This window comes from Microcaecilia unicolor, chromosome 7 (assembly GCF_901765095.1).
Source record: "Microcaecilia unicolor chromosome 7, aMicUni1.1, whole genome shotgun sequence".
Classification (NCBI taxonomy): domain Eukaryota; kingdom Metazoa; phylum Chordata; class Amphibia; order Gymnophiona; family Siphonopidae; genus Microcaecilia; species Microcaecilia unicolor.
The window spans coordinates 226129799-226142797 of record NC_044037.1 but is presented as its reverse complement, the minus strand read 5'-3'; the positions used below and the strand labels follow the sequence as shown (position 1 = coordinate 226142797).

General features: G+C 47.6%; 1 protein-coding gene across 1 annotated transcript in view; it reads right to left on the bottom strand.

Annotated features, from left to right (window-relative positions):
* Positions 1–12999, bottom strand: part of LOC115473968 (neurabin-1-like) — a 337573-nt gene that overhangs the window by 253977 nt on the left and 70597 nt on the right. The window contains exon 4 of the mRNA XM_030209200.1: positions 8084–8204. Within this exon, the coding sequence (XP_030065060.1) occupies positions 8084–8204 (121 nt within the window). The remainder of the gene's footprint in view (positions 1–8083; positions 8205–12999) is intronic.

The following is a 12999-nucleotide window of genomic DNA, read 5'->3' as shown; positions in this document are numbered from 1 at the left end:
TATGTCTTTAACTTTGCACAACATATTCCCTTCAATGCTGGCTGAAAGGTTTAAAATCCAGGCACTGATGGGGGTTTTTTTTATTTTTGTCTTTTTATTTTCTTTCTACAGAGCAATGAATGCTGGAACTCAGAGAAAGCTGCCCTGGGGCCCTTAAATAAGGACTGGTTTAAATACTGCCAAGCTGCTACACCCCTGCAAAAAGCTATTTTATTTTTCTTTTGGGACCTTTGAGGAATAGAGTTTTGGTGTACAAAAACTAAGCTCTATTAAAGTGCCTTTTGACTTGACCTTTTTCTCCTCCCCCCCCCCCCTCTTTTGGGTTATAACTGACAAATTGGGTTTGGCAAAGTTGTGACTGTGGAAGGCACTATTGCACTAGATCCCCAACAATCAGCCTGATTTTTGTGAATTACAATTAACTGATACGCTATTAAGACTTCAAGCGATCAAACTTATATGGGGAGTCACCGTAAGCATCCACTTCCCTAAAACCCACCTCAAGCCACAGTAAATATGACAGGCCACAGATGGAAGCCTGATCCCGCAGATTCACTGAGCCAGGCTGCATTAAGCTACATTTCACATCAACCCAAGACATAAGCTAGCAAATCTGCAAACCAAAACTGATCTAAGATCAAGGAGCAAGTGCCAAGGTGGTGGTAAGTAGATTCATTAACCTCCGAGTACTCATACTCAGGAAGTCAAGACGGCATTTTGACGGAGAACAATAGGGTGCTCAGTGCGAACGTAAGATAAGGAGAGTGTCAGATGAAAATGCCAAAACATGCAACTCATTCGACAGTGAAGAAAACCTGCCAATATTGAAGATGGAGTTCAATGGGATGTTTAAAAAGATGAAGGCTAAATTCAGAGTAGTACATCACAGCCATACAAGAGGCGGTGGTAGAACTGAGGCACTGCATGAACAAATCTGAAAAACACATGGTAGGAGCAAGGTGAGAAACTTGGAAAAGCCACAGCAAGACCTTTCAGACAAAAGACTCTGAAAATAAGGTCCCAACACCGGTGAGATCTTGTGATGTGCTGAGGGGAGCAGAGGTAGAAAGCGCTCCTCTTAGGCCTCGCCCTTCCCTCCGCCGCCAAAGATCGACAACTCAAGAAGCTTTAGCTTAAACTTTAACAGGGAGGTAGGAATGAGTGTATAGACCCCTTTGTCACTTGTTTTGAATCAACTATGCTGGCGAAAAGTGTAAAAAAGGAAGCGGACAGGCCCCGCGCTGCTGAGTAAAAAATGGTGGCGAGTCCCACATCCGCGACACCCGCATTGATGTTTACAGCGCCGCAGTTGCAGCAGCTGACAGAGGCTGTAAAGTCGGCACTAGATCCGCAGCTCCAGCAGCTATCAAGCCAGCTAACCTCTGTGGAGACACTGTTGGAAGATACAAGGCACACCGGGGAACTGGAGCAGAGGGTATCCGCAGTGGAGGACGAGGGGGCTGGAACGGCAGCGCAGATGAAAGAATTGAAGCACCTGGTCCAAATGCAGATGCAGCAGATTGACAATCTGGAGAACCGGTCGAGGAGAGATAATTTGAGAATAGTTGGTATACCAGAGGCTATACCAGAACATCTGCTGCCTAGTGTGTTGGAAAAATGGCTGAAGGCTGAATTCGCCCTGTCGGACAGTGTGGAACTTCTGTGCCTTGAGCGGGCACACCAAGTGGGTCGGAAGGCAGAATATACTCAGAGACCCAGAGTAGTTATGCTTAAGGTACACAACTTTGTACATAAAGTGGAAATACTTACAGGGGCGCAACTGAAGCGAGACTCCCTGATATTTGAAGGCTCGCCAGTAAAAATATTTCAAGACTTTTCCTTTTCTTTGCAAGAGCGACGGCGGGCCTCTGGGCCAATCTGCAAAAAGCTGGCAGAGGCAAAGCACAGATTCAGGCTGGTATATCCCGCCACATTGAGAATCCATCGTCAGGACAAATGGTACACGTTCAAAAGCGCAAGGATGGTTAACTGAGACATTAAAATTATAATAGTTTGGACAATTAGGAATAACAAAGCTATTGGATATAGGCAGAACCGCATGAAACTGACCAGTGAGTACTTTGGTAATGAGACCTCCGGATCCAAGGTATTTGATAGGGCTAAAATGATTCGGGATAGGTTGAGTGGTGGGGGGAGGGGAGGCTAAACACCATTGGTCCCTAATTTTATTTTTAGTAGCAGAGGGAGTTTAGGATGGAGAAGGGGAGGGGGAGAGGGAAGGGGGTTGGGATAGGGTGGGATGGGAAGAGGGAGGTAATGAAAAGGCAGCAGGGTTGGAGTCTGTCATCAGAGAATAGGTTTCAGCAGTCAGTTTGGAGTCCATTACTACTAGAGCTTGCGAACGATAGTAGAAGAATATTCTATAAAGTCTCAGATGGGGCTGGGCGTCTGAGGTACGGTACTAAGAGCGCAGCGCAAGGGTTAGAATTTTGAAGCATGGTTAAGCATTAAGACCATGCGCTTTGCTACTTGGAATGTGGGAGGGACAGAGACTCCAATAAAGTGGCCAAAAATTTTAGCAGCCCTTAAAAGACATAAGTTAGACATAGGGTGTCTCCAGGAGACAAGGCTTACAATGGAGGAGCACTTGAAGTTAAAGAGGCAGTGGTTAGGGGAGGTATATGCGTCCTCTTCTGGGGACCGTAAAGGTGGGGTGGCATTATTGATTTGCAAGGGTATGGCAACAAAATCAGAGTTAGTGTGCGTGGACGCGAAGGGACGTTATGTTCTGGTGCGGTTGTGGGTACAGCAGAGACATTTTCTGGTATTGGGCTTATATGGGCCAAACGTATATGATGCAAAATTCTACTTGAAATTAATATAGCTATGTCTCCCGCACAGGGACCCACAGCTTTTGGTGTTGGGAGATTTCAATTTGGTTGCGGATCCTCATTGGGACTGTTCAAATGCCAGAGTAGCTCACAGGGGAGGGACGAGATCACATGCATTGTCCTTTTTCCAGCGCTCACTTAACTTGGTAGATGCGTGGCGCAGTTTACATCCGGGGGAGCATGATTACACCCATTTCTCTCGCGCCCATGAAACGCTTTCCAGAATAGATTATATACTAGTAGCCCAATCGGCATTCCCATGGGTAGTTTCATCAGAGATAGGTCTGGAGGTGGTTTCGGACCACTCTATGGAGTGGATAGACGTGGAGGCCCCCAGCTTTTATCAGCAAAAAAGGGGCTGGTGGTTCCCAGCTTACCTCTCTCAGAGTAGAGAGTTCCAAGATTTTATAAGACAGAAGTGGGAAGACTACGCCCACCACAATAGTGAGCATAAGGACCAGCCAGGATTATTTTGGGAGGCTGCTAAAGCAGTTCTGCGGGGTGAGGCCACTGCTTTTGTTCATGCTAGGAACAAAAAAACACTCCATAGCAATACTGAGATTAGAGCATAGTTTAAAGAAAGCTAAATCCCAGTACATTAAATACCCGTCATCAGAAACTAAGAGCAGGTACGAGCCATCCAAGTGACGCTTAACTCTCTGCTCCATAAGTACATAAGTAATGCCACACTGGGAAAAGACCAATGGTCCATCGAGCCCAGCATCCTGTCCACGACAGCGGCCAATCCAGGCCAAGGACACCTGGCAAGCTTCTCAAACGTACAAACATTTTATACATGTTATTCCTGGAATTGTGGATTTTTCCCAAGTCCATTTAGTAGTGGTTTATGGACTTGTCCTTTAGGAAACCGTCTAACCCCTTTTTAAACTCTGCCCAGCTAACTGCCTTCACCACGTTCTCCGGCAACAATCTCCAGAGTTTAATTTTGCGTTGGGATCCTTACCGTGCCAACAATTTAAGTTTTATAGATTTGGCTAGATTGATTAAGGCTTTGTAAGCCTATAGTTACACTTAAGGACGAGGCTGGAAAACTACATAATAAAAGTGAGAAGGTGCGGAGATTTTTTACTAAGTTTTTCTCCGACATTTATGATTCTCCACGGGCCCCAGAAGTTTTTGGATCAGGCCGGGCTCCCACGATTGACAGAGAAGGAAGTGGCAGACCTAGAAGTACCTTTAGATGCGAAGGAAATACAGACAGTAATTAAGTCATTGCCATCGGGGTCCGCACCCGGTCCAGACGGATATACTGGAGAATTTTATAAAATGCTGCCTAGTTCCTTTTACCCTTCGATATGCAATTACTTTGATCAGGTTATTAGGAAAGGCCATTTCCCCCAGCATACAAATACAGCTTTGATATCCCTGATTTTGAAGCCTGGACGCCCTGAAAACCAAGCAGATTCATACAGGCCTATTTCCCTCCTAAATGTAGATCAAAAAATTTTAGCTAAGACATTAGCCAATCGGCTAGCTATGATTCTACCTAGACTGGTAGGTGAGGAACAAGTAGGCTTTGTTAAATCCAGACAAGCAGCAAAGAACGTCCGCAGATTATTGCTGGCTATGGCAATGGGTCAGTTGACGGAGACCCCAACCTCCCTGTATTCCCTAGATGCTGAAAAAGCATTTGATCAGGTGGGATGGGAGTATCTGTTCGTGGTCCTGAGGCATATGGGATTTGGTGGAAGGTTCTACAGAGCTATAGAGGCATTATATGTGGATCCGGCTGCCTCGGTTCTGGTGAATGGAATACGAGCTCAGCCCTTTAAGATCTCGCGGGGTACCAGGCAGGGATGCCCTTTGTCACCAGTGCTGTTCATATTATCTTTAGAGCCTTTATTGCGAGTCATAAAACAAACAAGAGGGAATACCAGTGGTGCGGGTTCGGGAAGCTACAATCAAAGCCTTAGCCTTCGCAGATGATCTAATGGTGGTTACAACACAGCCTTATAGCTCTCTAGCCCATGTGTTAAAATTGATACAGGCATTTGGGCAGTTTTCAGGGTTTACCTTGAACGTATGCAAGTCCCTGGCTTTGGAAGTATACCCAGATAGAGATCATCCTGAGGTTGGTGATATTCCTTTAACCTTTCATTTATCAGTCATTTGACAGTTATCACTTTTCATTGTTTGGTGTTGCTCTGTCCCCAATATCTGCTCACATAATTATAATATATTAACATTTTTTTTTACATAATTTATCATTATATATTTACAAATGTGCAATACTATTATGAATGTCCGTATATGTTTGGCTACATATTTTATTTGAAATCTCTTAATATTATGTTTTTAATTTGTCCTGTTTTTGTAGAAAGTTGATTGTGACCCCTGAGGCAGGCGCTTTGGCGCCGAAACACGGACCGTGTCGGGTCCTTCATATGAATATTCTGAATAAACTGGTTTTTGATATCTCCCTATTGGTTTGCGCATTTGTCAGCCTCTACTTTTGCTGTTTTGCAAGGAAATATAGAAACCATTTTAAAATTGAGGAAGCCATGCAAAACACGCTGCAGAGCAAACCTTGGCTGATAGCATAGATTGAATGGGCAAACGAAAATATTTTTATCCAGGAAGCTAGAGACATGAGCTTTGCCTGCTTATCTGAGATGTTTCCCTTGCTGTTTTGCCCAGAGAGGGCAAAGACAGCAGCTGATTCATGCATTACATCGTGTGCCATGCCTACAGCTGCATGACCCTGCCAGGTAATGAGCAATGTAGTGAATATATGTGTCAAAAAACACCCAATAAAAGAAACGTAGGAAGAGTAAAAACCTCCCTAGCCACATGCTCCCGTCTGAAATACCAAGCACTAGGCTCTCCACATCAGACAACTGTCTCTCTCACTGCGTTCCGCAGTTCTCTTCCCTCCTACATAAAACCATTCAAAATGGCGGCGTTTCCCGCCGAAATCGGCACCGGAGAGGAAGACGCGACCCCCACCCCAACAGCACCCACGATACACTGAAAAAAAAAACAGCACTCTGGTAGTCCTTCAGAATTGAACAGACAACGGACCACACAGCAGCCCCTAAACCTCGCCGCTGCAACTGAATAGCGATGAAGTTCCCTTATATGGGGAAAACAAAATAAACAAGAAACAGCTGATCAGTTAACAGCTGATTGCTACGGAGCTGCCTTGCTCCTTCTTACTGCCCAGAAACGGCTCTGCTTACACAGCAGACCGGGAGGCTTTTTCTTTTTTTTAAACAGCAGCTGCCTCTCCCTCTTCTAAAGCTTCCCTCCTCGAGGGGCTTTAGGAAACTCTTAAATTGCTTGAGAAAGCAAACAGGCTAGCCGAAAACAAATGAGCCAGCATCAGGGAGGATAGGGGGGATGGACTCGGCTTTCCGAGTGCAGCACCCCCAAGGCTCTGAGGGACCCACAGGGGTTTGAGGCGTCAAATAGCAGGTTTTTGTATTTTATTTTTAAACAAATGCACAGGGATACAGAACAAAAAGCATACCAACACTTAAAAGTTAACCAAAAGAGAAAAAAGTATAGAAAAGACTGAGACTGAAGGGCTCACCACCTTCCACCTGTTGGAGACTGAGATTACTGGATCTTTCTCTAGCTGGCAAGGGCTCTTATTGGCTGGCTAGAGTCAACTTTTTTTCTCAGTCTCCACCTGCTGGAAGGCGTACACAACCCATCAGTCACATTCTGGGCCAGTCCGGAGGGACGCTAAGGAAGCAGGTGTTACTTCTCATGACATTTCTATATAGCAAATAGCAATCTCATGTTTTTACATATACTGCAATTCTGGGGAAAAAAGTTTTTGATAAAAGGATTCTAGCCAGAGAAATCCCATTAGCAATCTGTACACGCTATCACAGATCAGAGAGAAGTTTGCTTTCCCTTTCTCCCAGCCTCTAGTGGGGGCCTTACCTCACAAAGATGTAGACCAAGGAGATTAGATTGAGACAGTCCAGAGAACAGACTACCAAAATGGGCATAGACTGGGGGCGGGGGGGGGGGGGCAGTGCCCCCCCAAATGACAAAGACGACAATCTTCTTTCCTGCAGCGGCAAACGGCCGGGCGCCGCGTAAAAGCAGCAAGCAGCCAGGCTCAACTCCGTCCTTCGCTTCCTGAATCCTGCCCTCTCAGTGTCCCACCCACCCGAAAGGAAATGACATCAGAGGAAGGCAGGATGAGAAGAGGGCAGGATTCAGTCCTAGCAAGCAACAGATGCTCCAGTAAAAATCTGGAACATTACCTTTTATGGCTGTTACTCAGGAAATTATTTCCTTCACATTCTGGCAGGAAGGAAGGTAGGGTGAAAGAGCTGTCTTGATATCTCATTCATATTCATTATGGTTATTCCCCAAAAAAGCCAGTTCTTTTTCCCTTCCTTCCTCCATATTAGCATATTCATTTGAATATATATGCAAATGAATATGCTAATATGCTCCACCCCATCCTTTGCCCCCCCCCCCCCCTCCCCAAAATGAAACAGTCAAACTATGCCCATGCCGTCTCCACCCTTCCCTCAAGTAACTGTTCAGTGCTGACCTGGAAGCCTTGCTGGTAGCACACTAGGAAGTTGAGTCACTTGGGGGGTGGGGGGGGGAAGCAGGATGAGGCAAAGGCACATCTTCTGGGTCGGCAGTGTGGCAATTAGTGACTGAAGAGATGATGTAAGGTACATGCGGGGGGTGGGGGCAGCATTAAAAATAATTTCCTGCATTAAAATATTAATTCGTTAATCATATTAATAACACGTTAATTGTCAACCACAAATAAATAAATAAATGAAGAGAGACAGATTGGAGAATTGTTGCACATAAATAAAATGTCTATATATTTGAGTGAACAAGTGTCATGTCCGTTGACATCATGGAAGATGTTAATGATGCATATTTTTGTCTGTGCTGAATATTTACTTCAGGTTATGACAATTTTAATTTGCCACCTATTTCCTTAAAGGTGCTTTTTCAACAATTACTAGGGTCCACCCTTCAGTGCCCAAAGACATGTTCAGTAAATTGAAGCTACTGTTCTTTACATTTAAAACATTACAATCAAGAATCATTAAGTTTGAAAAGAAAGCAAAAGTTTTAAAAGAAATTGCTACCTCCTGGCAAAAATGATACTAGACAAAAAAGTTACATTAACATACCACTGTAAAAGCAACAGTAAGATTTACTGATTTCATAGCAAGCAAAAATAAAGTTACAGTAATTTATAAATCAGATTACAAACTTACCGTCCATCTTGTTCAGCTGCTCCACCTTCTGTAATAGTTTTTACAAAAATTCCCAACTTCTCTAGCCCTTGATCTGCACCAACACCCATGCCAATGATGCTGATGCCTAGACCACTATCACCTAAAGAAAAACCCAACATAAGCCATTAGACATTTTTAAAGAGAAATTTGAAGCACCAACATTACCACTGCTCTTAAAAATTTCAATATAGTCGAAACACAATGTCTAATTTTAGTGATAACTCCTTATAAGACAAACTCCTCCTTCGTAGAGAGATATGTATTTATTCTGCAGCCCCATCTTTTATTAAAAATAGTCTGAAGTGGAATTCTTTAACTGTTTATCCAGCTGAACTGGTTTCTCATGCAAAGAAAAATGAGCTTCAATTTCATTAGGTCCAATGACTAGGAAATGACTACATAAGGTAAAATTATGTATCATACCTGATAATTTTCTTTCCATTAATCATAGCTGATCAATCCATAGACTGGTGGGTTGTGTCCATCTACCAGCAGGTGGAGATAGAGAGCAATCCTTTTGCCTCCCTATATGTGGTCATGTGCTGCCGGAAACTCCTCAGTATGTCGATATCCAAGCTCCATCCGCAGGACTCAGCACTTAGAGAATTACACTCACAAAGGGACACTCTGCCCAGCTCACCACCGCCGAAACGGGGGAGGGGAATTAACCCAGCTCATCCCCACACAAGTGGGGGAGGGGAATCCGTCCAGCTCATCCCCGCGGAGCGGGGGAGGGACACCACACCCGCCGATGCGGGGGGGGGGGGATCTGGCTTATCCTGCAACCGCAACCGCGGGAGGAGCTGACTGACCCTAACACCGCCGAAGCGGGAGGGGTACAAAGCTGCCCTACTGCCGCACGAAGCGGGAGGGAGCGCCGGCAGAATTTAAGTCTCAATCCAGCCCCGTAAAACGGAGGGGAGAGGAATGCAGCAGCTCACTGTAACACAAATTCGTCTCAACTCTTGAAGAATCCATTGAAAAACTTGAACACGAAGTCCTCCTGAACAGGAACTGAAGACTAAACTTGAACTTGAAATGCAACCAGAATATAAACAATACAGATATCTGGGAGGGGCTATGAATTGATCAGCTATGATTAATGGAAAGAAAATTATCAGGTACGATACATAATTTTACCTTCCATATCATCATGCTGATCAATCCATAGACTGGTGGGATGTACCGAAGCAGTACTCACCCAGGGCGGGACATAGAAATCCCTGACCGCAACACTGAAGCTCCAAACCGGGCCTCCGCCCGAGCAGCCACAGTCAAGCGGTAATGCCTGGAGAAGGTATGGGCCGATGCCCAAGTTGCCGCCTTGCAAATCTCTTCCAAGGAGACGGACCCGGCCTCTGCCATCGAGGCCGCCTGAGCTCTAGTGGAGTGAGCCTACAGCTGGATAGGCGGCACCTTCCCTATGAAGAAAGATTAAGGAGGTTAGGGCTATTCAGCTTGGAGAAGAGACGGCTGAGGGGAGACATGATAGAGGTATATAAAATAATGAATGGTGTGACCGCACCTTGGGTATTGTGTTCAATTCTGGTCGCCGCATCTCAAGAAAGATATAGTAGAATTGAAAAACGTGCAGCGAAGGGCAACTAAAATGATAGCGGGGATGGGACGACTTCCCTATGAAGAAAGATTAAGGAGGTTAGGGCTATTCAGCATGGAGAAGAAACGGCTGAGGGGGAGACATGATAGAGGTATATAAAATAATGAGTGGAGTGGAACAGGTGGATGTGAAGCGTCTGTTCACGCTTTCCAAAAATACTAGGACTAGGGGGGCATGCGATAAAACTACAGTGTAGTAAATTTAAAACAAATCAGAGAAAATTTTTCTTCACCCAACGTGTAATTAAACTCTGGAATTCGTTGCCGGAGAAAGTGGTGAAGGCGGTTAGCTTAGCAGAGTTTAAAAAGGGGTTGGAAGGTTTCCTAAAGGACAAGTCTATAAACCGCTACTAAATGGACTTGGGAAAAATCCACAATTCCGGGAATAACATCTATAGAATGTTTGTACGTTGGGAAGCTTGCCAGGTGCCCTTGGCCTGGATTTGCCGCTGTCGTGGACAGGATGCTGGGCTCGATGGACCCTTGGTCTTTTCCCAGTATGGCATTACTTATGTACTTATGTCTCACATCCAGATATTTGAGAGCAGAGTATTCCTCTGGGTAGTCCTCCCTACGAAAGGAAGGGAGACAGAGCTGCTGATTCACATGGAAGCGAGAAACAACCTTGGGCAGGAAGGAAGGCACTGTGCGAATAGACACTCCTGCCTCCGTGAACTGCAGAAAGGGCTCTCGACATGAGAGTGCCTGGAGCTCGGAAACTCTTCTGGCTGAAGTGATAGCCACCAAAAAGACTGCTTTCAACGTCAGGTCTTTCAGAGATGCCCTTGACAAGGGTTCAAAAGGCGGCTTCTGCAAGGCTCTTAGCACCAGGTTGAGATTCCACGCAGGCACCACTGAGTGCAGAGGAGGGCGCAGGTGATTAACTCCCTTGAGAAAGCACACCACATCTGGCTGCGAAGCCAGGGAAGCACCCTTCAGGCGGCCCCTGAAGCAAGCCAGAGCCGTTACCTGGACTTTAAGGGAACTGAGCGGCAGGCCTTTCTCCAGACCTTCTTGCAGGAACGCCAACACTGAAGAAATTGGAGCAGTGAAGGGAGAAAGTGAGCCTGCTTCACACCATGCTGCAAAGGTACGCCAAACCCTGGCGTAAGCAGTAGAAGTAGAGCGCTTCCTCGCTCTTAGCATAGTGGCGATGACCTTGTCTGAGAAGCCCTTCTTTCTCAGACGCTGCCGCTCAATAGCCAGGCCGTAAGACCAAAGGGGGAGGGATCCTCCATCACCACGGGACCCTGATGCAACAGGCCCTGCTCCACTGGCAGCCGCAGAGGATCGTCCATTGAGAGCCTGATCAAGTCCGCATACCAGGGACGTCTGGGCCAGTCCGGACCCACCAGGATTATCCGGCCCGGATGCTTTGCCACCCGGTCTAGCACCCTGCCCAACATGGGCCAGGGCGGGAACACATAGAGAAGCTCTTGTGTCGGCCACTGTTGGAGAAGAGCATCTACCCCCAGGGATCGAGGGTCCCGTCCTCTGCTGAAAAAGCGCGGCACTTGGCAATTGGCCGATGACGCCATCAGATCTAGGCTCGGCTGGCTCCAGCGCTTCGTGATGCCCAAGAACGCCTGAGCAAATAGCTGCCACTCTCCGGGATCCAAGGTATGGCGACTGAGAAAGTCCGCCTTGACATTCATGACTCCGGCAATGTGGGCCGCTGACAGCTGTTCCAGGTTCGCTTCCGCCCACTGGCATAGATTCATGGCCTCCTTGGCTAGAGGGGCGCTCTTGGTACCTCCCTGGCGGTTGACATAGGCCACAGCCGTGGCATTGTCCGACAGGACCCGTACTGGCTTCAACGCCAGTACCGGGAGGAACTCCAAAAGCGCCAACCGAATGTTGATAGACCACTTTGCCTCTGCAGGAGACCAGAGCCCCAGCGCTGTCCTTCCCAAGCAGTGGGCTCCCCAGCCCGTCAAAGAGGCGTCCGTCGTGACGACAATCCACTCCGGGGTCACAAGAGGCATCCCTGCAAACAACTTGTCTGTCTGCAGCCACCAGCTCAGCGCCTTGCGCACTGCTGGGTCCAAGGGAAGGCGCACAGCATAATCCTCCGACATCGGAGTCCAGCGCTGCAGCAGAGAGTGTTGTAGTGGTCTCATATGAGCCCTGGCCCAGGGCACTACTTCCATCGTGGCCGTCATAGAGCCCAACAGCTGCACATAGTCCCAAGCCCGGAGCGGAGAGGCTACTAGGAACTGGTCCACCTGAGCCTGAAGTTTGACAATCCGATTGTCCGGCAGGAACACTCTGCCCACTTGGGTGTCGAATCGAACTCCCAGATACTGCAGGGACTGAGTCGGGCGCAGCTGGCTTTTCTCCCAGTTGATGATCCACCCCAGGGAGCTCAAAAGAGCAATCACCCGGTCCACAGCTTTGCCGCACTCTGCATAAGAGGGGGCTCGGATCAACCAGTCGTCCAGATAAGGATGGACTTGTACTCCTTCCTTTCTCAGGAAGGCCGCGATGACCACCATTACTTTGGAGAAGGTCCGCGGAGCAGTAGCCAACCCGAACGGGAGGGCTCTGAACTGGAAGTGTCGGCCCAGGACTGCAAAACGCAGAAAGCGTTGATGAGGAAGCCAGATGGGAATATGCAAGTACGCTTCCTTGATGTCCAAGGATGCCAGGAACTCCCCTGCCTTCACTGCCGCTATAACAGAGCGGAGAGTCTCCATGCGAAAGTGCCGAACTTTCAAGGCCCGATTGACCCCTTTGAGGTCGAGGATAGGCCGTACAGAACTTCCTTTCTTTGGTACCACAAAGTAAATGGAGTAACGTCCCTTGCCAAGCTGATTTTCTGGCACCGGAACGACCGCACCCAGGCGGATCAGATTGTCCAAGGTCTGCTGCACTGCCACAGCTTTGACCGGAGACTTGCAGGGAGAGAGTACAAACCTGTCTCCTAAGGGTCGGCAGAACTCTAGCTTGTAGCCGTCTCTGATGACTTCCAGCACCCAAGCGTCTGAAGTTACCCTGGTCCACTCGCCCAGAAACGAGGACAGGCGTCCTCCAATCTGCACTGGGCCATGGACCAGGACCCCGTCATTGGGTACGAGACCCTGGGGGAGGACCGGAGGGCGCACCTCCGGGACGGCGGTCTCTGCGAAAGGAATGTTGCTTGGGGGAGAAGTTCCTCTTGAAGGAAGAGGGGGCAGAGGAGCCCGACTTGCCCGGGCGGTACCGACGGGCTTCTTGAAACCGTCCTCTGGAGTTACCGGGGCGAGCACTAGCCCGAGCCCTGACCTCTGGTAACCTCT